Source organism: Eptatretus burgeri, chromosome 14, assembly GCF_056783735.1.
Source record: "Eptatretus burgeri isolate ZD-2024b chromosome 14, Ebu_testis_v1, whole genome shotgun sequence".
In the NCBI taxonomy this organism is placed as follows: domain Eukaryota; kingdom Metazoa; phylum Chordata; class Myxini; order Myxiniformes; family Myxinidae; genus Eptatretus; species Eptatretus burgeri.
This window is the reverse complement of record NC_140974.1, coordinates 71,447,907-71,474,161: the sequence shown is the minus strand read 5'-3', so window position 1 is coordinate 71,474,161 and position 26,255 is coordinate 71,447,907. Positions and strand designations below refer to the sequence as shown.

At 35.2% G+C, this 26,255-nt stretch overlaps 1 protein-coding gene across 10 annotated transcripts in view; it reads left to right on the top strand.

Moving 5' to 3' along the window:
- The window catches only part of LOC147013574 (medium-chain acyl-CoA ligase ACSF2, mitochondrial-like), a 197,713-nt gene that overhangs the window by 40,789 nt on the left and 130,669 nt on the right, over positions 1–26,255 (top strand). For all 10 annotated transcript variants that reach the window (XR_015051376.1, XR_015051377.1, XR_015051378.1 and 7 more), the window contains exons 8-9: positions 51–199; positions 2,674–2,765. Coding sequence is in view for 7 of the 10 variants with exons in the window: in XM_085855490.1 (XP_085711616.1) it covers positions 51–199; positions 2,674–2,765 (241 nt within the window). In the remaining 3 variants the exon portion in view is untranslated. The remainder of the gene's footprint in view (positions 1–50; positions 200–2,673; positions 2,766–26,255) is intronic.

The window sequence follows — 26,255 nt, the reverse complement described above, 5'->3', positions numbered from 1 at the left end:
GCATCTGGCTCATTCCAAGTTTGCACTTCCACTGCATTGCCCGCTTGTAGGAAACCCGAATCTGCGTTCCAGTTCCCTTACATCATACTTTTGGTTGTATTTGTGGTACCTTGGTTGCCATTATCCATGGAGTTACCCTCTGCTTCCCCTCTCCTGGGTTCAATGCAAGCTCTGTTCTCAGTGCTGTACAGAAAGAGAGGTAAGTCGCTCATGCTGCCATTATTGACAGCACAGTTACCCCACGCATGTGAGGCGAAAAGCAGTATTAAGCAATTGATTGACTATGTCTGTCTGTCTACAAACGTCAGTTTATTATTAAGGAACAACTTAATTTCATTTGAATGTTATATTTTGAACATGAATTAGAAAACGAACTTGTACTTGTCAATACCTTGGCTCTGAATTTGGCCCGATCATGCATGCGCAGAGAGGAGTGAGATAATCTTTTTACTCTCTCTCTCTCTCTCTCTCTCTCTCTCTCTCTCTCTCTCTCTCTCTCTCTCTCTCTCTCTGCCTGTGTGGAAGTCAAACAAGATTGAAAATCATTCCAAACAGGGAACTTACTGTTTTTAAGGACGTCTTAAAGGACACAAACAACAGGCATGAAGAACTAATGAAACATGTTAAATAAGGTGGTGTAAAAGACGCTGCATCGACGACATTAAACTTCTGAAAAAACAACCTTTAAAATAATTTCTATTTCCATTGAATTATATATTGGAACTCCATAGAACACAAATCACCTTCTTGGCACTTTCAAAACGTTCCATTTATCAGTTCTTGGCCAAAATATTGTTTCATTTTACATCCTTATGACCATTTAGGCACTTGGATGATAACCAGAAGAAGCACTCATGCTAAATTTAGCATAGAGGGCAATATCACCTCCACGGCTGTTGTTTCTGCTCTTTGTTAGCAAAGAATAGTGTTTTATGAAGTTAACATTTTTTGGGACGTTTTGCTGGATCCATATCTCACTGACAGCTACTATGTTTGCATCATAGTCATAAACAAGACAACAAAATTCATCAGATTTGTTATTCCATGACCTAGCGTTCACCATGTACACTGACGGGAGCTTGACTTGAGTTTGATGAGATATCACCTTTACCTTACGAAAACATCTGTTTCTGTGTGGTCGCTGTCTTATGTAACAATCTGATGTTGAAAGTATCACTTGTATTGAATGGGAGTGGAGTGTTTTCCCAGTCGGTTTATCCAGTTTTAGCCATCGCTTTCATTCAGCGTTTTTTCAGAAACGTGTTGTAATATAGTGCTATATGGCTGAATCTTATGAACAAAGCATCGTTTACATCGCAAGTGCAAAGAATTGAGCTGGAAACATTCTTCTCTCTCTCGAGCTGGAAACTTTCTTCTCTATCTCATGGACATTAATCATTGTGGAGGCATAAAAGGTGAAGATACTCTGTTGAGTACTGAATAAGTTGCAAACCTAAAATCACAGTATCGGTTCAATTAAAATTAAAAATGATTTACAATGGAATAATAAAATGAAAAATATGACCACTGGACCAATAGCTTATCGGGGCCCTGTCCTCATGTTGTAACCCAAATTTGGTAGCATTCTGACTGGTAGGTCTGGAGAAGAATTTGGAAGGAATTGGTGAAACTGCCATTTTGACATACTTCTGGTCACGTGATCAGCATGGTCTCTGCAATTTAACATCAGGACCCTGTCCTAATGCTGCCATTTGCTGCCAAATTTCAGCCGGATCGATCCAGCGGTGGAGAAGTAGAAAAAGTAGACGGACAGACGGACGATGCGCGATGGCAGTACCTTATCTGGAATGTAAATTCCAGATCAGATAGAAACACAACTAACGATAATAACAAAAAGATTACGGGACGCCACAATGAAGATGAAGTCAAGCGAGAAAGCCTGTGAGAGTATGTAGCTATCAGGCACTGCACAGGACTTCTCTTCGCCAAGATCAGTGAGATGCAGAACCAAAAGTTCCAGTACAAGGCCAGAAAAGTACTTGGCGAGGTAGGCCGATAAAATGGCGTCTCTTGCCTTCTTCCTTGCTCCACCTCTTGAAAGAAAATAAATGGAATGACATGTAAATGTTGAACCACCTGGTGATTCTCTGAAGGTTTGCACAGAGGGAAGAGGAGGCTTCCTGCATATCTGAAAGATGAGGGAAGCTGTGGAAGACACCCATAACACTGTAGAATAACAAAAAAAAAGAAACAAAAAATAAACTAACATATCTTGCAAAAACTTTGTTTTGGCAAGATAAAAAACAAATGAGTCTTTTTGTTGTATTTTTTCTCTAAAAGAACACCTGAGAGTAGTTGGAACACATTGTGATGAAAAAGTACATGGTGTTTGCAAAGATACCAGAAGCGGAAAAGAAGATGTTTTTGATTTTTTGCTTTGAAACAAACGAAAGAATAAGAGAACAAATCCTGCAACAACGTTTGATGCAACAGATGGAACAGTTTCACCACAGATTGATTCACTGGGATGAGATGAGTGAACCAGACCCACTTTAAGGCCACTCTTGCTGAAATATTAACCCTCTGAGCTTTTGTACTGAAACAAAAAAAAGTCTCAAGTTATTTGTATTATCATACTTTTTGTGCACTTTTTGAATGAGTCTTACATTTTAACTAAATATTTGTTTTGTTTTGTTTTGTTTTTTCATTCAGGTGCACAGGCATATATGGTGTCCCATCCATGTACGTCGACATGCTGTCTGAGTTCAGCTTTCACAATTATGACGTCTCTTCACTGGAATTTGGTCAGCACCCGGCTTTCTAATGTTTTATTAAGTTCGGTATTTTATTAGCCTTGCCCATTCACCAAGGGACGGGAGAGATTATTCGAATCGGTGTGTGTGTGTGTGTGTGTGTGTGTGTGTGTGTGTGTGTGTGTGTGTGTGTGTGTGTGTGTGTGTGTGTGTGTGTGTGTGTATGTGTGTGTGTGTCTACTGGTCCCATCGCATACGGAAGATCTAGTTTCATCTGGATCATTTGATCTCTCTATCTACCTTGGCAAGGCTCTGCATTATTGAATGCTCAATGGATGAAATGGAGACATTGATTGAGGTATGTCATGGGAAGCTAGAGAAGCTGATGTTTCAGGCATTTTAACCCTTCATTGGAGTAAAAGAGGACAAAGGAAATTTTGCAAAAATTTGAAACTCTTCTCTTAGTTTTCTGCCATGTATTCTCCAACAATGCCCTCCGACTATTTACCAAAATCCAGGCCGACTGCACACATTAACTCGTTTTTTCTTCACTTTTTCCCATTTATGGAACCACCTTCCAGAGGTTGTTCTGTCTCACTCTTCCCTCAAGGACTTCAAGCATGTAGTGCACCACCATCCCTCGTCATTCCCAATTTGTACCCATTGTTACGTATCGACCTCAGGGCACCGCTGCAAGTGCACCGGTAAACCAAAGGGTGACATGGCAGAAAATATATAAAGACACTGATGTGCCCTTCTTTTGGGTGAAACCAACAACTGACAGGAAACAGAAGTGTAATGTTATAAGAAATATTAAATAATCCCTAATGTCTAAGGTGAGCAATAATATTCATTAAATGTAGCAATAAATTACTTTTTTTTGAAGAATCCCAAATTAAATGAGTACGAACATTGCATACAGCAATTCAGCCACACATTAACTCACAACGGTGGACATGAGAACTCGGCTTAATGAAAGAGTTTGCACATTAAACCCAGTGGGTCATAAATGTGTGAAAGGTCGGCGGTACACACCACAGGTCTTGACGAAGTCCAGAGGGTTTGCACAAATGGTGAAGCCAAGACAGGCAGTCACGTTCAACAAGTCATTAGAAGGTAAATCCCCGAATCATTGAAAGAAACGAGAACCCGATTCAGCAGTTACAGCTGCCTCACAGCTAATGAAGATGGGAACTTCAAGCTGAAAATGTCGATTTGGTTGAAGGACAGGAGAGGTTTGAGGAACGATAAATTCCGAAAGTAAGCACCGGTAAACATGTCGATTGTCTTCTCAAAATGATGCATACATCACCAAAATGGCACCAAAGAGAATACAAGGAGCCGAGATATTGTCACCGGGATAAGGCCAAAAAAAAAAAAAAAAAAAATCTAACACTTGATTGGCCGGATTTTTCTTTAAAAGGAAGGAGGCCCTTTTTTCCATTTTTTTTTCAAAATGGCCACTGGCTTGTAGATTCAAGTTGGCCGCCAGATTTTTTGTTTAAAATTCAAGAATCCTTCCTGTTCAAGGATCCTTCCTGTTTAATGCACTGAAACACTTTTTAAAATTCCATTTTGTAATACCCCTTCTACGCTGATAAAAAAAAAACAACCACAAATCATCCACCTGACATGGCAGTTTTTTTTTTTTTTTAACCTTCCACTCCCCATCAAAAAAAAATTACATGAGGCATTTACCAGACCTGTCAGTTTTCTTCCCCCAAACAAATATCATGACATGGTTCATATGCCTGATACGTCATGTATTGGCCTTTTGAAAATACAATTCACAGTTCTAAGAAAATATATTATATATATATATATATATATATATATATATATATATATGTATATATATATATATATATATATATATATCCCCAAAGCCTGGTGTTGGCGCAGTGGTTAGGGCAGCGGCTTGGGATCCAAAAGGTCCTGAGTTCAAGCCCCGTTGGGCCACTGAATTAATACACGAGGGGGTTGACTCAGCCTGTCATCCTTCCAAGGTCGGCGAAATGAGTACCAGTATACTGGGCCGGTGTATACCCCAGTTAAAATAGGTGTACCATATCCCTGTGTCGAAAGAGGCGACCAGGGTTGCGTCAGGAAGGGCATCCGGCGTAAAACATGTGCCAAATCACTATGCGGATCATACGGATGATCCGCTGTGGCGACCCCCAACGGGAGCAGCCGAAAGAAGAAGAAGAAGATATATATATATATATATATATATATATATATATATATATATATATATATATATATATATCCCCTCTTCCTGTCCAAATACAAAAGGTATGCCAAGATACAAAAAAACGACAAACTTCATGCATATCCAAATGATTGCCAATGCCATCTCACGATATAGATCGACAGGAAACATTTAATGCACAGATTTACATTCGGGTGATGTGGTCTCCCCAGCGCTCCCCGGTCCAACTCCCCACTGGCGAAATCGGAGAAAACATCACATGGCGATCGTTACCCATCAAGAACTGTTCCCGCATACCACGGCTTCAGGACCCTAGTTCCCATCAGAATTTGGGCAAACAGATGAAAACCATCTTAAAAATGAAGCTTAAATCATGAAAATGATTCATTGTGTCACGCATATTGTCTGCATTCTACATTCGTTGTGCAATTTGCTAGTTTTAAAACCAGTCGTATTTTGCATCATCTTAATTGGAAGCATGCACAGAATCTTACTGCAGTGGCTGATGGAACTTATGTATGCAGACGTGTACACAGATCAGTATTGCTCGCATATTGCACACGGAAATGGAAGGTGGCAGGACAGCTCTCGACGCTGCGGCTCAATGGAAGCTATAAAAACTCAGTTTCGCCAGTGCAAGAGTCATACACGAAGATATGGATTTTTTTTTTTGGGGGGGGGGGGGGGGTGTTTAACAAAATAATAAATAACAAAAAAAAGGGAAGCGGGCAGGGACGATCAACTGGTAAATATATATTTTTTTGTATACAGTAGTACCTCTACTTACGAATTTAATTCGTTCTGGGAGTAGTTTCGTAACCTGAAACCTTCGTAAGTAGAGACGCCTTTTGAATGTAAATGCGCTAATCCGTTCCAAGCCCCGCAAAATTCGGACATTTTTTAAAAATAAATCATAAAAATGCATCAGAACATGAAACAAATACATGTTAAAATTAGATTACCGCACAATAAACATAAAACGAGAGGCACATAATGTAGAAAACAAAGAATAAAGGAAATAATAAAAATATTCATTTACCTTTTAACTGCTATTCTTGTTACTTTTTGGCCTCTTTGTTTACTGGTCCTTATCAGCAGTGTTTTTTGCCTCGCGTTTCGTGAAGAATTGATCCAATGACGTCTGCTTTTGCCGGCTTTTAACAATCCGTCGGAAATGCGCGAGGCAGACATCGTCATAGTGCGCGATAGCCCGACTTGTGAACACTTTTTCCGGGTGATTCTTTTCAACAAATTCCGAGACTTCATGGAATTTTCCTAAAATGTCTTTGATTTGGGCTGATGGAATAATGGCTGCCTCCTCCTCCTCCTCCTCCTCCTCTTTGAACTCCTCCTGCACCGCGGTGTGTTGCATCACCTCTGCTTCGTGGTCGGCGCTACATGCCTCGCCATGGCGAAGAACAGAGTGAAGTCCAGTCCTCCTTTTAAACTTCTCGAACCACCCACGCGATGCCTTAAACTCCTAGTGTAGTCCTTGTGCCGAATTTCCCTCGCCTGTATCCTCCTTCACGAGGTCAGTGAAGATGGCGGTTGCCTTTGCACAAATTATGGCCTCTGTCACTGTGTCACCAGCGATCTCTTTCTCCTTTATCCACACGAGTAACAACCTCTCCATCTCATCGTTCACTGCCGACCTCCTCTTGGAAATGACAGAGAGGCCTTTGGAAGGAGCCGTAGCTTTTAGGGCTTCCTTTTGTTTTATTATCGTGCCGATCGTAGATATATTACGGCCATATTCTTTTGCGAGATCAATCAAACGCATCCCCTTTTCATACCTTTCTATTATCTCTTTCTTTGTTTGTATGGCCAGAAAAACTCTCTTCTTCTTCTTTTCTCCTTGTACACTTTTCTTCATTGCTTTCTTGGGGTCCATTGTGAATAAAAGTTACTGTAATCCACACGCGTACTGTACTGTAACACTGTCCGAGCACTTCGTAGCGGGACCATAGACTGTATACAGTATAACTATATTTACAGAGCGGGACGGGGACACGAAGAGCATGCTGGGATACACGCATACGCAAAGGGTTGCCAGGCAGATTTTAGGCGATAGCCAATGGCAGAGCAGCTACAAGTTTGTTTACATTCGGGAAACTCTGGGAGCAGCGAAAAGCAGCGCGTACTGTACTGTATTTTCGACTTCGTATCCTGAAACGCCTTCGTAACTAGAGGCAATATTTTCCCGTTCAGGCGCTTCGTAACCTGAAACATTCGTATGTCGAGACATTCGTAAGTAGAGGTACCACTGTATATATGTGTATATATATATATATATATATATATATATAAATATATATATATATATATATATATATATATATATATATATATATATATATATATATATATATAAGTAGGGTAAGAATACTGATTCTGGCTCACTTTTCCCCATGTAAATGAATGGGGGATTTTCAGCGATTCATATTTTTTTCCCTAAAAATAAACCCCCCTTTTTATCCCAAGGTATATTTATTTGTCTCCCCTTTTAACTTGGAGGTTGAACCTCTTTGAATTGAACACATGACGGTTGAACAGCTCACTCATTGAACCTATAAAGATTTGTTCATTCTCAAATTCCTTCAATAGTTTAATTTTCTTTGCACAATAATCCCCATCTAAAATATTGACAAACAAAACATTTGAATCTTTATATTTTTGAAGATACCCCATTTGTGCCATTACGAAATGATAAACTTCTCTTAATGCTCTCATCTGACCACCTCCTGAGCCACATATCATTTTGAGATTATAGTAAATTGTTTTTTCATTGTTCAATTGATAACCATCAAAGTTTTCAGTCCATTCAAGGATATTCATTTTTTTCTTTACATCCTCTAACTTACTAGTTTTTAAATTAATTCGCTTATTTGTTTTATTTACCTTTGTTTTAGTTATTTTTTCAATAAGACTTATTTGATAATTTTCACATTCATTATGTTTTCCATTTATATACCAAGACTGAGATTTTCTCCACTCTTTAGTTTGATTAATACTTGGTTTAACCATTTATATATTGTGAAAAAAGCGGCGTGTAGCCCTTAAAAACGCTAACCCATCTTCCCATCGTTAAAACATAATCTATTTTATACACTCTATCATACAATATCCATATGGAACACAATCTATTCCATTATCTAAAATAAATCTCTTATCATCAAAGGCTCCTAATGCCTTTTTATTTACTTCTTCACTATATATGTTATGTTTATAACTTCTTATTGTATTCATTTTCCTATATTCTTCTTTCTTATTCATCAAACAATTATAATAATTTCTAAAAGTTATTGATTTCTTTATTACATATTTCTTTATTCCCTTTAACCTCTTATCAATCTGTTCACCATACTTATAAGCATATGCCTTTGCTCTCAATCCAATAAACTCACTCATTACTTTTCCACCCAACTCATCCTTAAACTTACCAATAACCTTTTCATTCTTTTTGGAAAATAACTCACTCTTCTTGCAAAAATTACTTGTATCATATACTCCAATATTTTTCTTCATATCTTCATAAACATCATCAGTTTTTATATCTAGGATAAAACTATCAGTATCCATATACAACAATGAAACATTTTCACCATACTCTTTCTTTAAGTCATTATACAAATAATCATACATCAATATCTTTGATAAATCAAGAACTGCTGTTCCAATATAAATTGGTTTATCCATTACAATACTTTCCTTTTTCATATGAATTGCAGAAAAGTTCTCTGAAAAAACCTCTTCTCTCTCAAAACTTGGTTTATTTATCAATCTCGAAGCTTCTTTCCAAGATGTTGCGAATCTAATGTTTTGCCTGTTTCTAACATTTTCCATAGTCTTTCCAAATACAGCATTATTCATTAATTTATAAAAGTCCCCTTCAAATTTTACTTTTGTATTTGCTCTCATATCTGTATTAAATTGAATATACTTTTTCACCCAAGGACTTTGTTTAAATTTTAAAACTCTATGAATTTTAGCTACTCTCAATCCTTCTCTCAAAAACTGTTTTAAGCTTCTCTGATGTAAAACATATCCCTCTTTATCATAGAATGTTGTTAATAACTTTTCTGTTGATTTGCCTTTAATATTAAAACTTTTATGATAATCACTTAACCATTCTTTCTTTGGAGTTTCTTTCTCACATGCAAAAGGAAGATCTTTATGCTTATTATGAAGATCACTCGGGTACCTCAAATCAACTTCAAAATAATAACCTTCTTCTTCGTCATTCAATTCCTCTTGAGAAGAAATAACAATATTCATCAAAGCCTTTTCATAATCCTTTTCTTCCACCCACTCTAATTTACCATAAGGTAGAGATTGAGACATTGCCCATCCATACAAATTATTAGCATCAAAATACATCAAATAATTACTATCTTTTTGACTATCATAATTTGGGAGATATTTATTATTTGCTTTCGCATATCTTTTTGAACATACTTGTGATATTCCACCTCTCTTGGACTTCTCAATCATCAAAAGCATATCAACATCACTGATTAAATCTATATCTTGTTTTGTCATTTTCAACATTGCACTCCAAGCTAAACCAGGAGCTGTGAAATAGTGGGCAGGGTCTAATCCATAACAATTTTTATTATGACAGAGTGTTCTAAAAGCCTCAAACACATCAGCTAACAATAAAACATCTGTTTTTAGATATAAATCATGATATTCTCCAAGGTTCTTTATCTTAAATATTTTCCATATTTCTTGTGCGTGTTTATATTCCTTATCACTTATCTCTTCTTCATAAAGGTTATTATAGAAACTTTCTTTTGAAGGAAGTTGTGTTTCTTTAAATCTCATAAATGAATCCATATAATCATAAGGATAAATTCCCTTACTTGTAAGAATTTTCTCTTCACTTTGAATTTCATTCCTTGTTTGAATTTCCTCTCTCGTAAGAATTCCTTCTTTAATCAGAATTTCATCTTTAATCTGAATTTCCTCTTTAGTTCGAATTTTCTTTATAATTAGAATTTCATCTTCAGTTAGAATTTCTTCATTAATTAGAGTTTCCTCTTTACTTTGAATTCTCTCTTTAATCTGAATTTCCTCTTGAGTGAGAATTTCCTCTTTTGGAAAGAATGAATTAAGATTTGGAAAAGAGTCCGTGGAGCTTAGATTTGATGCGAGGTAGGCTAGTGGTGTTCCCATAAACTTGTAAGAATCTAAAAACCTAATACGAGTTAAAGGTTTTGTGAATATCATTTTTGAAAATGAAATATACTTTTGACTTGTGTTTGTTATAGCAGAAATATTCCCTGGTGTTTTTGAAAGTTCATTTATAAATAGATGTGTATCATAGTTGGCGCTGTTGTGAAGAAAGACTGGAATAAAAGAAGGTAATTTATAATTAAGATTACAACAGGAATGAGCGGGACCTCTATATTTACCAGTAAGATGACAATGGTCTCTAACTTTAGACTCCTTAATTTCCCCCTCACAAATATGACAGATATTGTTCATTCTAAATTCTAATTTTTCTTCTTTGGTTAATTTAATCGGTTCATTTGTTTCTTTCATTAATTTAGTGAGTCTTATACAATCCTTTTCTAATCGTTTTACAAACTCTTGTGAAGCTTTTTCCACGATAATGTTCAAGTTTGTTATACTTTTCTCCAACAGATGATTTGATATAATAACAGAAACCACAAGGAATATGTTTTTGATATTTATTTGTATATGGTTCTTTTGGATTAGGAGAAGCAGTATTTATCTTTTTAAGGATACATTCAAAATCAGCGTATATCACAAATGGGTGCATGATAGATTTATTATAATCTTCAAAATAAATCTTTTCACCAGGTTTAGGCATTGTAATTACAGCTGATTTATGATTACTACAATATTTTGAATGTTGTTCTAATCGTTCTTTTGTATGAAATGAATTAAGACATCGCTTACAAGGATATATTTTGTTTGCTGTTCTGAATACCTGAGAAGAGATTAATCTTGATAAATTATTGATGTATGTGTAATGTGAATTCTTTCCAACACTAAAATATAAAAGGTCAATGTGTGTTTCTTCATTTTTATAGTTGTTTGAAATTTTTAATATTTGAACTTTGTTTGTATCCATTAATCCATATACATTAATAGAAAGATTATTCTTTTTCTCAAATTTAGGAATATCTGTTAATGGCATTGGGAATTTAAAATCTTTAATGTCCAAGGTATTCTCATATTTCATATATTGTTTTACTCTTTCTGAATTACATTTTGGTGGATGTAAGTGAGCAAGAACAGACCAGAGAAAACATTTATTATCATTGTTCTTAATATTAACAACTGCCTTCTTTAGTTTTATTTCTTTTGGTAATTCAATATAAGAAGAAGCTTTAAGAGGGTTTGATTTTAGAATGTGTATATCTAAAAGATGATTTTTTAATATTGAATCCACTTCCTACCACTGTATTATCAACATCCTCCTCTTGTCTTGATAGTTCTTCATAAACCCCACTATTCAAAAAATCTTGAAATGATGTTATAAAATGAAGATCTGTTCTCATATAAGGAGTTTGTTCTTCATCTTGTCTTTTCATATTCATTTTCACTCCCATATAAAACTTTAAAGTTTTTATTTCTTTTAATGTCTTTTTAATAAATTTTTCAACATCGGGTTTCACTATTTCAATTGATTCAGCTATTGATGATGGACCGGGTTCTCCAAATTGAAAAATCCTTATTTTTATATGCCCTTTAAATGCCTCATCAGTGTTTTTAATATAATAGTCTCCCTTTACTTTAAACTCATTTTTCTTGTGTTTTTGTGATTGAAGATGTTGATTATAACTACTCTTCAAAACATCCTTTGAACAGATATCACAATGTTTTCTTTCCAACTCAAGAGGAGATATTTGATGAAATAGATTAAATGTGTGTTTGTTGGTTCGGAGGTGTTTTCTATAATGTTTATATTCGTGATTACAAACATCGCAGTACGTTGTATTCACCATATTTATAGAATAAAACTTTGCTTAAACTAAAATTTTCTTGATGAAAATTTCGTTTAATTTATAGGTGAATCTGTGCTTAAAAACATTTTATCCTCCAACTTTTTCACTTAATAAATACAATGTTTCAAGACACAAAAGACAAGTTTCAATCAATCTCTTCATCTGTTAAAGATACTGAGAAATATGTCAAGGATGTAAAATTGAACAAAGATAAATATAACAACTATTGGATAAAAACTATTATGGTAAATAATATGAGTTCTTCAATTTCCTTCAGTGGAAGGGCTTTTAGTATACCTGGTAGAACATCAATTAAAGTATCTCTAACAAAAGTTTCTCCTCTCCTTCTAGTAATATATTCAAAACTAGAAAAAGCAATGAAACAAGAAAAAGTATCAAAGAACAAAAACCTTATGGATGAAGCTTTAGAAAGAAAAGATAAGACCATCTGTAATATACAAGGAGAAATTTGTATTTTTTTCAACAACCCTAAAGATGTAAATCTTGATGAAATAAAGGATGTTAATATATCAGGTGAAATGACATTTCGTTCAATAGTAGTTAACGATAATTTTAAAATTACCTTTAATATAAAAAATGTTGTCGTTGAATCTGATAATGAAAAAGTATATCGATATCGATGGTAATATACAACTGAAAGTATAGATGAATTTCAGTTTAAGTAAAGTTTTACTTTATAAATATGCTAGACTTTCCTGATTCTCCATATGACAAATTTGAGAATTGTCCTGCGTGTGAAAGACGGGGATTAAACACAGAGTCAAAAGCCTATAAACAATGTATATTCTGTGATTATCTTCTAATTAATGATAATAAAAAATATAAAAAGGAAAATAATTCTTTTAGATTTACACCAAAAATGAATTACTTTACAAGATTGATTAGAGAAATGAATGTAAAGTATGAGGATGATAACACACCTTTCCTTACAAGGGAAGAAACTGAACGTATAAGAGAAATGTTCAAAGGATTGTTGTTGTATATTATTCATGGATGTAATTTTCAGGGAAATATCAACACAAGATATTGTATAAATAAAATAATGGATTATCTTGAAATTAAACCTGAACTTAGGATAAAATATAGAGTTTCTAAAAAAGCCAATAATAAATTAAATAACCTGTTTTTCAAATATATAAATGAATGATTTTTTACCTATTTGGGAAAATAAGATAAAATTTAACAACCATAAAAATCTCCCAAATTCATTAAGATGTCTCATAGTTGGTTCAAGTGGATGTGGAAAAACCTGCTTACTTTTAAAAATGCTCCTCACTCCCAACTTTTTAGATTATGATAATTTAATAATTTTCACAAAGTCGAAGTTTTCAACCAGAGTATCAACTACTCTCACAAGGTTTTAATGCTGGTCTTCAAAAAGAAGATATAATAGGTTTATTTAAACGTCAAAAAAACCTAAATGATTATAACATTGAAGATATAATTCAACTATTTTGTGATACACAGAGATGTAAAAAGAAATCAAATCTTATAACTTGTATTCTTAGTGATAATACGGATGATATACCGTCTCCCCAAGATTTGGATAAATCAAAAAAGAACCTCGTTATCTTTGATGATTGTGTTAATGAGAGAAACCAAACGGTAATGGACAGCTACTACACAAGAGGGAGACATTCTTCTTGTAATTGTATTTATCTTAGTCAATCGTACTTTCAACTTCCTCGTCGTTCCATCAGAAACAATGCTAATACTTTTATTTTATTCAAGTTAAATTCAATAGATATCAATAATTTTTGGAGAGATAATTGTTCTACATTATGTAGTAAAAAGAAATTTGAGGATTATATGAAGCACACGACTGAAAAATATAAATATATTGTTGTGAAACAAGATGAGATATTAAGGGATATATTTTTTGTTTTATAAACAATTACATATATAAATGACAACTATTATTATAAATCTTGTGGGTAAATCTGCTTCTGGAAAAAACTTTCATAAATCAAGGTTCTTGTGTAGTACAAATGAGAATATTGTAAATTTACTTAAAAAACACCCCGTGATACGCATTGTATCAACAACAACTAGAGCAATAAGACCTGGAGAAGTAAAAGGTGAAGATTATCACTATATTTCAGTGGAGGAACATATGCGATTGAGGAATGAAGGACAAATATTTGAGGAGGTTTCTCTTGGTACAACAAAATATTCACATTGTAAGAGTGAGTTAAAGAAACTAAAATCTGGTGGTGTTGGGATATTAGAAACTAATCCAGAAGGAACGAGACAAATTATTAAATATCTGAGCGGAGTGAAGATTTTATCATTCGGTTTTGATGTTGATGAAGAAACTCAACACAAACGTATGAAAAGCAGAGATGCAAGGATTAGTGAAGAAGAAATTACAACTCGCATTAATGTTAATAAAGAATTTGATGAAATATTTAAAGAAAAGGATTTATTTGAACACATCTACTTGAATGATGAAGAAAAGGAAAATTTCCCTGTTGATCTTTACAATTCATTAAATGATATTTTACAATAAATAAATGGATACAAAAGAAAGAGCAAGAAGATTTAAGGAACATCAAGAGTTGGTTTCAAAAGTTGTAAAACAACAGGAAGACATAAAGAAGAAACGCAGACAGAAACTAACGGGCGAAGAAGCATTTGAAAAAAACAAGAGAAATTTTTTAAACCACTTTTAAAAACTTCCCAAGAAAAAATGAAAGATGTTTCCACAGTTCCCACAGTAGAATATACTCCTAGAAAGCTTCAAATGTTAAAAGATTTCAGTCAAATGACGGAGGAAGAATTAGAGCATTTAGGAGAATTAGAATATGATGATGAAGGTTTATTTCAACAACTGAAAGAGATTAATCAACCCCTGATTATATTGTGAATGCTGTTCAAAACAATGAATATTCAGCGGATTCAAAAACCAAAGCAGGACTCATTCCAACAGAACAACCAGCAATATTTCATCTTGTTCAAGAAAAGGTATTGATATTTAATGATGAATTAAGGTTCTTAAGTTCTGCTCAACCCCCTGTTAAACTAACTCCGAGATTAATGTTTCTTCTCACAAAAGATGGAAGACAAGGTTCAACTGTGAGGGATGAATCAAAGTATATTGATAAACCATTGGATATGGAAAATAATGATGATAGAGTATATATTGATTTGCTGAACACTCTAAATTATAAGGTTATTCTTTCTGGTAAAAGTAGGAAGAATGAGAAGGAGAAACACATTATTCAGGCTTTAAGTATCCTTGGTTCAGGTATTAGTTTTCTTCCAAATGACCCATCGCAATTAGTTAATAGACTGTTATTGTTGTTCGGCAGTAAGAAGGCTGGAAATAACAATTGTTTTAATGAAGCATCAGCCATTTTAGACCAGTTGATGAACATGAAAATAATTAATAAATCTCAATATAAAGACATTTTATCTCATATTAAATAAGATGAGAAGCACAATCCTGAGTTTTAATTTCACAACAAGCGACCACACATCTTCATTCCCATACCCACTACAACTTGACACAACAAAAGAATATGAGGCATCTTTATTGTCCATGGAGACTAATAATACCTTATTTAATATAACCGAGAAAAATGACAAGTTTAGTTATAATCCGGGAAGTGGATACAAAACGATAACAGTCTCACCCGGAGCATACGAGATTTCTCAAATATCTTCCGAAATTGCTCGTCTTATGAAAGAACAGGGTGATGAACCAAAAAATATTGTTATAAACATTCAAAAACATACTTCAAAATCAACGATTAAAGTTAAAAATAACTACAAGGTTGATTTCACAATTGATAATTCATTTAGAGAGTTATTAGGTTTCTCCTCAAAAAAGATTGAAACTAATGGGACGTTTTACAGTGATAATGTCATTCAAATATCCTCAGGAATAAATTCGGTGTTAATTCACTGTGATTTGATTGATGGTGCTTATAATGATGGATTAAAAACAAATACAATATTTTCATTCAGCGCATACTCAACCCCAATTGGTTATAAATTCAATATGGAGCCTAAAAATTTGGTTTATCTACCTGTGTCAGGAAAAACCATACACAGAGTAAATTTTAGGATAACCAACCAAGATAATCGTGTGATCTCTTTTAATGGAGAAGTTATATCCATCAGAATTCACCTACGTGAAGTTTTTCAATAAATAAATACGATGGTTATTGTGAGGAAGCACGAGTTGGGAAAATATAAAATAATTACAGGGGATGGGATGTTCCTTTCCCCGTACTACAAGGGTGAAGGTATGTATCTTGGTAGAGGATACTATAAACCTAAGAGACAAAGGGGTGTCGGACATCAATTTAGAGGAGATGGGATAATTGATACTCTCATGGGTATTGGTTCAACTATTCCTAAACATAAAGACCTAATTGGTTCAACTGCTTCTGCTGTGGGAAATGTAGCAGGTGCTGTAAAGAGTATAAAAGATGCTCAGAAAGAATCTCATAAATTACAAGCAATAAAAGAAATTAAGAAAGGTAAAACTCAGTTGTCCCCCCAAGAACGACAGAAAATAATTCAAATACTTGGATCAGGGTTTCAAAAGTTTTAACATCTTTTTTCCTAAATAAATACAAGTATGGAAGCAATTGATAGTATCTATGATTTGGATGATACTATTATTATCTCAAACTCCACTAAAAAAGAAGATTACTTCAAGGTAAATGCAATAACTGGAACAGACTGGAATACAAATGGTACAAAAAGTTTTGAAATAAATAATCAACAAACCTATTTGAATCTCTCCGAAAGTTTCTTGTTGTGTAAATTTAAATTCACTAAGGCTGGGAATAACACAAACGCTACACTTGTAAATGATTTCTTCTGGAAAATGTTTGATAGTGTGCGATTGTATATTGGAACACAAGAAGTTGAAGCGGTTGATTATGTCTCTGCTGTATCTGAAATGATGAAATTTACACTCTATACATTCAGTGATAGAATGGGAAAGGGGTCTGTCGAAGGTTTTATTCCTGATATGTCAACGGGAACAAACACAGACCCTGGATATATTCAAAGGAAAGGAATGTATAATGATGATACAAAAGCAGAAAATAGTTTTACTGTGGCAGTTCCTCTTAAAGGTATATTTGGATTTTGTGATTATGATAAAGTTCTGTATGGTCTTAAAATTAGATTTCAACTACAAAGGAATGATAATGAAAATAGATTGCTTTTTGGTGTTGGTAATGCTTTTGGTGATCAGAATAAATTTGTAATTGAGGAGATGAGTTGGTATATCAGTGAATATACTCCTAATCTTAAAACAGAAGAGATGTTGAATCGAAGACTTAACTCAAAGAAACCACTCAGTGTATCATACCTCAAAAGAAGATGTCAACACGTTAAACTCAATCAAACTACTTACACGTGGAATTTGGGTGTTCTGGAAGGAAAGCCACGATATCTGTGGATGATTTTTAAAAAGCCAGATGGTGATACTGCGACTGATAAGAATAATGCATTGAGTGATAATGCTAAGGTGAAACAACTTCGCGTTTCTCTAGATGGAACATTTTATCCACGAGATAGATTGGAAATTAATTGGGAAAAAAATGATTTTGCTGAAGCATACAAGTCTTACCAAAAGGTGTGTGAAAGTAATGGAAATAAAGAACCTATTTTGGATATGACAGCATTTAAAAGTTTGTATACAATCTATACGTTTGACCTGAGCGCTCAAAAAGAAACTATAAAGTCTAATCGAGTGGATACTTCCCTATACATTGAAAGAGGAGAGAGTGAAGAAGTTGATACATATTGTTTGCTTTTGGAAGAAACAGAATTGCAGATTAATACAGATAATGGTGTGATGATTAGTCTCACATAATTTTTTGTTAAATAAATGAGTGGCAAAGTACCAACTGGGGTATATGTTAATCAAATCAATCTTCATAAACTATCATCTTGTGTTCAAAATCAAAAGCCTTGTACGATTAACGTTAATACAATTCAGAGAAAAGGAGCAGTAAGAATTGATGTTTTGCTCACAAGAGAACAGGTTAAAATCTTGAATGACACTGGCTCACTTAAAATTAAAATGACAAAACCAATGTTGAAAAAATATTCAATAAGAGAGACGAGTGGAGGATTTCTCCCATTTCTAATGCCTTTATTTGCTGGTTTAAGTGCGGTTGGAGCATTGACGGGTGGTATTTCAACAGCGGTCAAAACTGCCAACGAAAGGAAGGCTCAACTCCAGGCTCAAAAAGAATTGGAAAGACATAACAAAGAGTTGGAGAAACAAATTAGTGGAAGTGGTGTAATTGTAGATTTTGCTGAAAAACTTGAAGGTCTGCCTGATAAAGCGAGATTGTTAGTTGGAGATATGCTTTCTTCTATAGCACAAGCAGGTGTAAAATTAACGAAAAGAGGTAATGGATTATATCTTTCTAATAAATAAATGAGCATTGATGAGTGGTTGAAAGAATTTGGAAAGAATACAACATCAAATTTACAACTTGCTAAATATTGTAAGAAATTAAAAATTCATAATGTGGTTATTTGTATGAGAGATGAATTAACAAATGTGTCGAAACATACAAAGAATATTATTATGAACTTAGAAGATAATGATGGGAACGGTTCTCATTGGGTTTGTATTTTTAATAGTCAAGACAAATATTATTTTGATAGTTTTGGTCTTCCACCACCTGTTGAAGTCATAAAATTCTTACAGAATGGTGTTTATCAAACATTTCAAGTCCAAGAATTAAATTCCAAGTGTTGTGGTCAATTATGTCTATATGTGTTATTTCAACTCAACAAAAATAAAAAATTTTATGATATTATTTTTAATCTAATATAAATGACTTATGTTGGTAAAGATGGTTCTATCTTTGGTGTATCTCAAGAACTGGATATTGATTTATCAAATTATTACACAAAGGCACAGGCTGAACGACATAAATATAATATAAACAAAAATATTAACATGAAAAATGCTTATAAATTAAAAAATTATCCAAGCCCGACTGACGCGAATGACTTGGTGAGATTAAGCGATTTATCACAATATATATACTTAAATAAAACGGCTGTGTATTCTAAAGATACAGAAGTGTTGATATTATCTCCAGGTCATACAGAATTCACAGTTCGAATTAAAATAAATTTTTATAAAGAAGGGCGTATCGTTTGTATGAGAATAGAACAATGGGGGTATGATATGAATGATTTAGGGTATAATTGGTCATTTAAAATTAACCTCGAAGACCTGGAACAATTAAATCAGTCTCGTAAGGAAGAATATTATCCACTTGGTATCGAGAATGAGTTTTGTGGAGCCACGATTAGTAAACAACAAATAAAAGAATTTAATAAGGGTAAATATAATAATGGTTTTGCCCTTGTTTATCTCATGAAAACAGAAAAAACAGGATTATATATAATAAGTAAGGAAATACAAAATGATTTAACTATGGGAAGATGGGGAGGTGTTTCGTGCCATAATATTATTCTAACATATATTTCTAATACATAAATGACAGCAAGAAGGCTTCAAGAAAATTATCATTTCTGTGTCCAAGCATACCTTCAAGAAAAGGGTATTCGGTATTTTAATAAATATGTTCTACAACATAAGAATGAGGTATTTTCAATAAAAGATTGGCATTATGCTGATGTTGATAAACCAACAACTTTAGATTTAATTAGAATGTTAAATAATGAAAAAATTATAAGGTTAAGAAAAGGTAAGGCTCTTTTAGAAATTCAAAAGAAATTTTATTGGTTTCCTGTTGTAAAAAAATTATTTTGGATACAGGAATAACAAGAAATCCTGATGAATATATGTATAATATTCTATGGGGTGTAAACGATTCAAGGATAGTAAGGGATGAGGAAGGAGTTGAAGAAGAGAGGGAAGAGGAGGAAAAGGAGAAGGAGGAAAGAGAGAATAGAGAGAAGGAGGAAAAGGAGAAGAGAGAGAAGGAGGAAAGAGAGAATAGAGAGAGGGAGGAAAGAGAGAAGAGAGAGAGGGAGGAAAGAGAGAGAATGAATAAATATCAAAATATGGAAACCAGTGAGATTCAAAAAAGAATAGAGGTATTAAAGAAAATAACTCATCCCACCAGGAAGGAATACAAAGAATTAACAAGTCTATTTGCAATACTTTCAACAAAACTATTAGCATCGTCAAGCTATTCATTTTAATTCAAGTTTTTTCTTAAATAAATGGAGGAGAGAGTGAAGGCATTTCTAAGGATTCTTTATGTTTTAAAAATTAAGATTCAAATGTGCATGTTGGAAACTAAAAAGGTTTTTGCACTCTGCAGAAATTTTTCTCATAAATAAATGAGTTATTGTCTCAAATGTAAAAAGAAAACTAATACTAAAAATATTTCATATATTAAAAGTAAAAATAACAGGGTTATACAAAAAGGTATATGTTCGGTGTGTGGTTCAAAAAAAAATCAATTTATCTCCAAACACAAACTCGGAGAAGATATACAAAAGTTTTTATCAGGAAGTAAATTTACAACTACTGGAATACCAGGGGAATTACATCTTCCAGGGTATTCTTTCTGTGGTCCAGGCACAAACTTGGATAAAAGATTAGATGAGGCAGACAATCCTAAATCCTGGAGTAAACCAATCAATAGAGTTGATGAAGTGTGCATGAGACACGATATTGATTATGGGAATACCACAACGTTGGAAGAAAAGCATGAAGCCGATAGAGAAATGTTGTATAATTTGTCTCTGATACAAAATCCAACCTTGAGAGAAAAAGTTGATAGGTTCATCGTGAAGAAGATGATTAGTGCTAAATTGAAACTTGGACTTGGAAATTCAAAAAACTTATAGGCTCTAATGATGCCATTAAGACTGAAGAGCAATTAGCTGATGAATTACATAAACCAATATTCACAAAGTTTCAGAGAAGGAAAGTTTATTCCAAGGAAGTTGATTATATCTGGTCTGCTGATTTGATTGAACTTAATAATGATAAGGGGTACAAGTATGCTTTAACCGTTATTGATTTGAGGAGTAGATATGCGTGGGTTGTCCCTTTAAAAAACAAAACAGGTAATACTCTTATGTTAGCTTTTCAACAGATATTTAATAAAAGTAAGAGAAAACCTAAGAAATTGTGGACTGATGAGGGTAGAGAGTTTTATAACAAGACATTTATGAATTTTCTAAAAAATAACAGTATTACATTATACAGTACCTTTAATGAAGGGAAGGCAGTTGTTGTTGAACGTTTTAATCGTACCTTAAAAGAGAGACTATATAAAAAATTCACACAACTCGGTTCACAACAATGGTCATCTTTTATTCAGGATATTGTGGATAAGTATAATGACACGATTCACACGTCAACGAATATGAAGCCATCAGAAACATTTACAAAATTAAAATATGAAAAAGAGATTAATGTCAGAAAACCTAAGTTCAAAGTTGGTGATATCGTAAGAATATATAGGTGGAAATCTCATTTTGAAAAGGGTTTTACTGAACGATGGACGAAAGAACTTTTTAAAATTGTTGATGTAATAGATACAGTTCCTTGGACTTATAAAATATATGATTTGGAAGGGGAAGAGATTTTAGGTTCATTTTATTCACAGGAATTACAAAAGACAAAACTAAGCAGATAATACACCTTTGTGGACACTAGAGGGACAAGTCCGAGGTGTATTAACTCTCAAGTCTGAACTCTCAGACCTCTCTCCCTCCTCAAAATCCTGGTGGCGTTTAATCAAATCTGTTTCTGGTGTATGTTCCCCCTCCATCCCCTCCCTTACCTCAAATGGCCGCACTGCTGATTCCACACGTGATAAAGCTGAATGTCTAAACTCGGTGTTTGCAGCTAAATCTTGTGTCCCAAACCCATCACTATCTCTACCCACTTTACCCAGTCGCACCCAACTGTCCCTGGACTCTGTATCCTTTTCTCCTGACAAGGTGGAGAGCTTGCTTTCAAACCTCGAGTCAGATTCTGCAACCGGTCCAGACGGCATCAGCCCACGTGTCCTCAAAGCCTGCTCTTCTGCTCTTGCTCACCCTCTCTCTGTTCTATTCACCCTCTCATTTTCCCAAGGTCATCTGCCATCTGCTTGGAAATCTGCTAACATCACTGCCCTGCATAAAAAAGGTGCAAAAACAGATCCCTGTAACTACAGACCAATCAGCCTTCTCCCAATCATCAGCAAGGTTATGGAATCCATCATTGCTTCAGACATGAAATCCTTCCTCTTCTCCAATGGCTTGATTTCCAATCATCAATTTGGTTTCAGACCAGGTCACTCTACCCTGGATATGCTGCTACTGCTCTCCCATCAATGGATGGAGGTCCTCAATGCCAGACAGGAAATCCGAGCCGTATCCCTGGACATATCACGTGCTTTTGACACAGTCTGGCACCCTGCCCTACTCACCAAACTCTCTTCCCATGGTATTCAAGGCCATCTCCACTCATGGCTCGCAGACTTCCTCTCCTGTCGCAGTCAACGTGTGGCCATAAATGGAGTTCTTTCATCCCCTCTTCCTGTGCAGGCTGGAGTTCCTCAAGGTAGCGTTCTGGGCCCTGTTCTTTTTCTGGTTTTCATCAATGATCTCTCGGACTCTCTGGAAAATCCTCTATTTCTCTTTGCCGACGACTCCACCCTCTGCCGTACCATCTGTCATCCCTCAGACCGGCAAGCAGCAGCTTCTTCGCTCACTGCAGATCTGGATAAAATCACAAACTGGTCCAACACGTGGAACATGTCTTTCAATCCACACAAATCTCACACTCTCACTATGTCTCTTCGAAAGGACCGTTTACAAAACCCCCCCATCCACTTTCTCAACAATCCTCTGGAAGAAGTCTTTTCTTTCAAGCTTCTGGGTCTCACTATCTGCCATGACCTTTCCTGGGAAAGTCACATTTCCAACCTTGCCTCAAAAGCCAGTCGCCGACTGGGAATCCTCCGTCGTGCAAAGTCCTTCCTCGGCCCTCTTGAGCTCCTGACTACTTACAAAGCTTTTGTCCGTAGCCTGATGGAGTACTGCTCTCCCCTCTGGGCTGGTGCTCCTGCCTCCCACCTTTCTCGACTTCACGCTGTCGAAACCAGGGCTTTTAAGATCATTGGCATCTCCCGCAATGAAGCTGAGTCTTTGGGCCTCTCACTCAATCACCGCAGGTTGGTCGGTGGTCTTTCTGTCTTCTACCGACTCCTCTCCAGCCTTGCCCCCCTGCTCTCTCTCTGCGATTTGTCCCAACCACATTTCCACAGGGCGCTCAAGGTCCGCCAACAACCCCTTCTGGTAAAACTACCAAAATCACGAATCACTGCTCATCTTCACTCTTTCATTCCTCTTTTTTCCCGCCTTTGGAATAAACTTCCTCACTCTATTCTTTCCCATTCTTCCCTCCAGGCTTTCAAAACAGCTGTTCACCACCACCTCTTATCTTCCCCCATCCAAATCCTCGATCTTTTCTACCCCGATAATCCACCCATGCCCACTTCCTTCAATTCTCCTGCTTTCCTTCCTGAAAGTCCCTGTAATGTCCATCTTCTCCTCGCCATGTTCCCCGTCCCATCCCCATCCCTCTCCCTTCCACAGTTCACCTGTGTCTGTTCCCCAATGTTTTGTCCCTTCCACTCCCACCCCTCTTGTCTCATGCCTCCTTGCTGTGAGTTGTGTGTTAGCTCTCATACGAGCCTCGACCAAGGTATACAAAAAAAAAAAAAAAAAAAAAAAAAAAAAAAAAAAAAAAAAAAAAAATTACAGTATATAATGTGTGTCAAGGGGGACGTTCTTAGATCTGTGAACCCCAAACACAGAATCCTCAACTGAATAGTCAAGGTTTAACTTTTGTTTGTGTGTGTGTGTGTGTGTGTAATGGGAGCAATAGGTTGGCGCTTCACTCCCTCCTACTATACACCGTTGTGGACACTCGAGGGCCAAGTCCAAGGTGTATAACAGTATATAATGTGTGTCAAGGGGGACGTTCTTAGATCTGTGAACCCCAAACACAGAATCCTCAACTGAATAGTCAAGGCTTAACTTTTGTTTGTTGATGTGTATGTGTGTGTGTGTCCCAACCCTCACATTCAAAATCTCAACCCCAACCCTCACATTCAAAATCTCAACCCCAACTCAATCCTCACCCAACACAGTCTTTTTCAAAATGAGATTTCCACCTATATATATATATATATATATATATATATATATATATATATATATATATATATATATATATATATATATATATATATATTTTACGTTTTTTTTTTTTTTTTCTCTTCTTCCAATTCTGTCTTTTAAGGCTTTCAGGTTTGATGACGTAGAAAGAGGGAGTAAGCCTGCACTTTCTTCCCAGAACTTTCTTGATCTTGCTCCCATCAAGCACCATCCGACAAAGAACTACATCGATAGGTTTAGATCTCAAAGAGTGATAGCAACTCCAAAAGTCTCCAAAATATAAATAAATAAAATAATAATAATAATAAATAAATAAATAAATAAATAAAAGCCCCCAAAAAAGTTTCAAGTGTCCAACATAAACCCAACTTTCCAAGTCTTCAAGGTATAACCACATTCCCGTTGAGTTTCCAAGATATGTATCACATTGTGAGTTATCAATCCAGAACCCACATTTCAAGTATTCAAAGTAAAACCAACTTACAAAGTCTCTAAAGGATAACTCATTTACTGATTTTTTCAAAATTTGTGAGTCTCCAAGGTAGGCCCCATATTTAGAACCATCTTGGCAGAACCCTTTTCCTGAGTCTCCAAGGTAGTTATTTAAACCATCAAGGCAGAACTCATTTACTGATTTTTTCAAAATTTGTGAGTCTCCAAGGTAGGACCCATATTTAGAACCATCTTGGCAGAACCCTTTTCCTGAGTCTCCAAGGTAGTTATTTAAACCATCAAGGCAGAACTCATTTACTGATTTTTTCAAAATTTGTGAGTCTCCAAGGTAGGCCCCATATTTAGAACCATCTTGGCAGAACCCTTTTCCTGAGTCTCCAAGGTAGTTATTTAAACCATCAAGGCAGAACTCATTTACTGATTTTTCAAAATTTGTGAGTCTCCAAGGTAGGCCCCATATTTAGAACCATCTTGGCAGAACCCTTTTCCTGAGTCTCCAAGGTAGTTATTTAAACCATCAAGGCAGAACTCATTTACTGATTTTTTCAAAATTTGTGAGTCTCCAAGGTAAAACTTGTATTCTGGCTCATCAAGGTATAACTTGTTCAGTGGGTATTGTCTTGATAACTCACAATGAGTACTATTGCTGTAAAACTCTTTTTCAGGATTTTGCTGGTCTCCAAGGTATAACTCTTTGGTTGGGTCATCAAGGACGAACTCGTTCTGTGGGTCTTGGTCGCTCATAAGGTCTTCAACCAAGCCAACAATTTCGCCCCAAGTTGTAGCAAAAGCAGTATTTTCATTTCGTATTTCAGACACAATTTCCTGTGAGAGAAAATAATAATGTATTAATTAAGTTATTTAATTATTAAATGAGTATGCTTCAATCAAAGTTTGAAAATAGGAAAATAAAAAATCTTACCTCAATAGATAAGAGGTTTGAATCCAGTTCATCAACTTGAAGGTTTAGTTCCATACAAGACAGAGAGTTCCAAGGAACACCAAAGTCATCCCACTCAAGGTCTTCAACCAAGCCAACAATTTCCCCCAAGTTGTAGCAAAAGCAGTATTTTCATTTCGTATTTCAGACACAATTTCCTGTGAGAGAAAATAATAATGTATTAATTAAGTTATTTAATTATTAAATGAGTATGCTTCAATCAAAGTTTGAAAATAGGAAAATAAAAAATCTTACCTCAATAGATAAGAGGTTTGAATCCAGTTCATCAACTTGAAGGTTTAGTTCCATAGAAGACAGAGAGTTCGAGACAAGCACACAAAACACCATTGCCAGCAAAAACAAATGTTTAAAATGGAGCCTGGGTTTGAAGCTTTTATAGAGAAAGACTGGTGGGTGTGGTTTCCTTTGGAAATTCCCTGGGCAAGCCTAGGCAAGCCTTCATTGGGAAATTTTTCAAAACCATAACATCCTGTAATTTTCTAGTGATTTCTTTGTGAGTCAGAGATGAAATGGAAATTATGTAAGAGTGGGCGGGGCTTAGCAAAAGTAGGCGGAGCTTAGGAAAAGTGGGCGTGGCTTAGAAAAAATACCTTATGTAAAGTGGGCGGAGCTTAGCAAAAGTGGGCGGGGCTTAGGAAAAGTGGGCGTGGCTTAGAAAAAATACCTCATGAAAAGTGGGCGGAGCTTAGCAAAAGTGGGCGGGGCTTAGGAAAAGTGGGCGTGGCTTAGAAAAAATACCTCATGAAAAGTGGGCGGAGCTTAGCAAA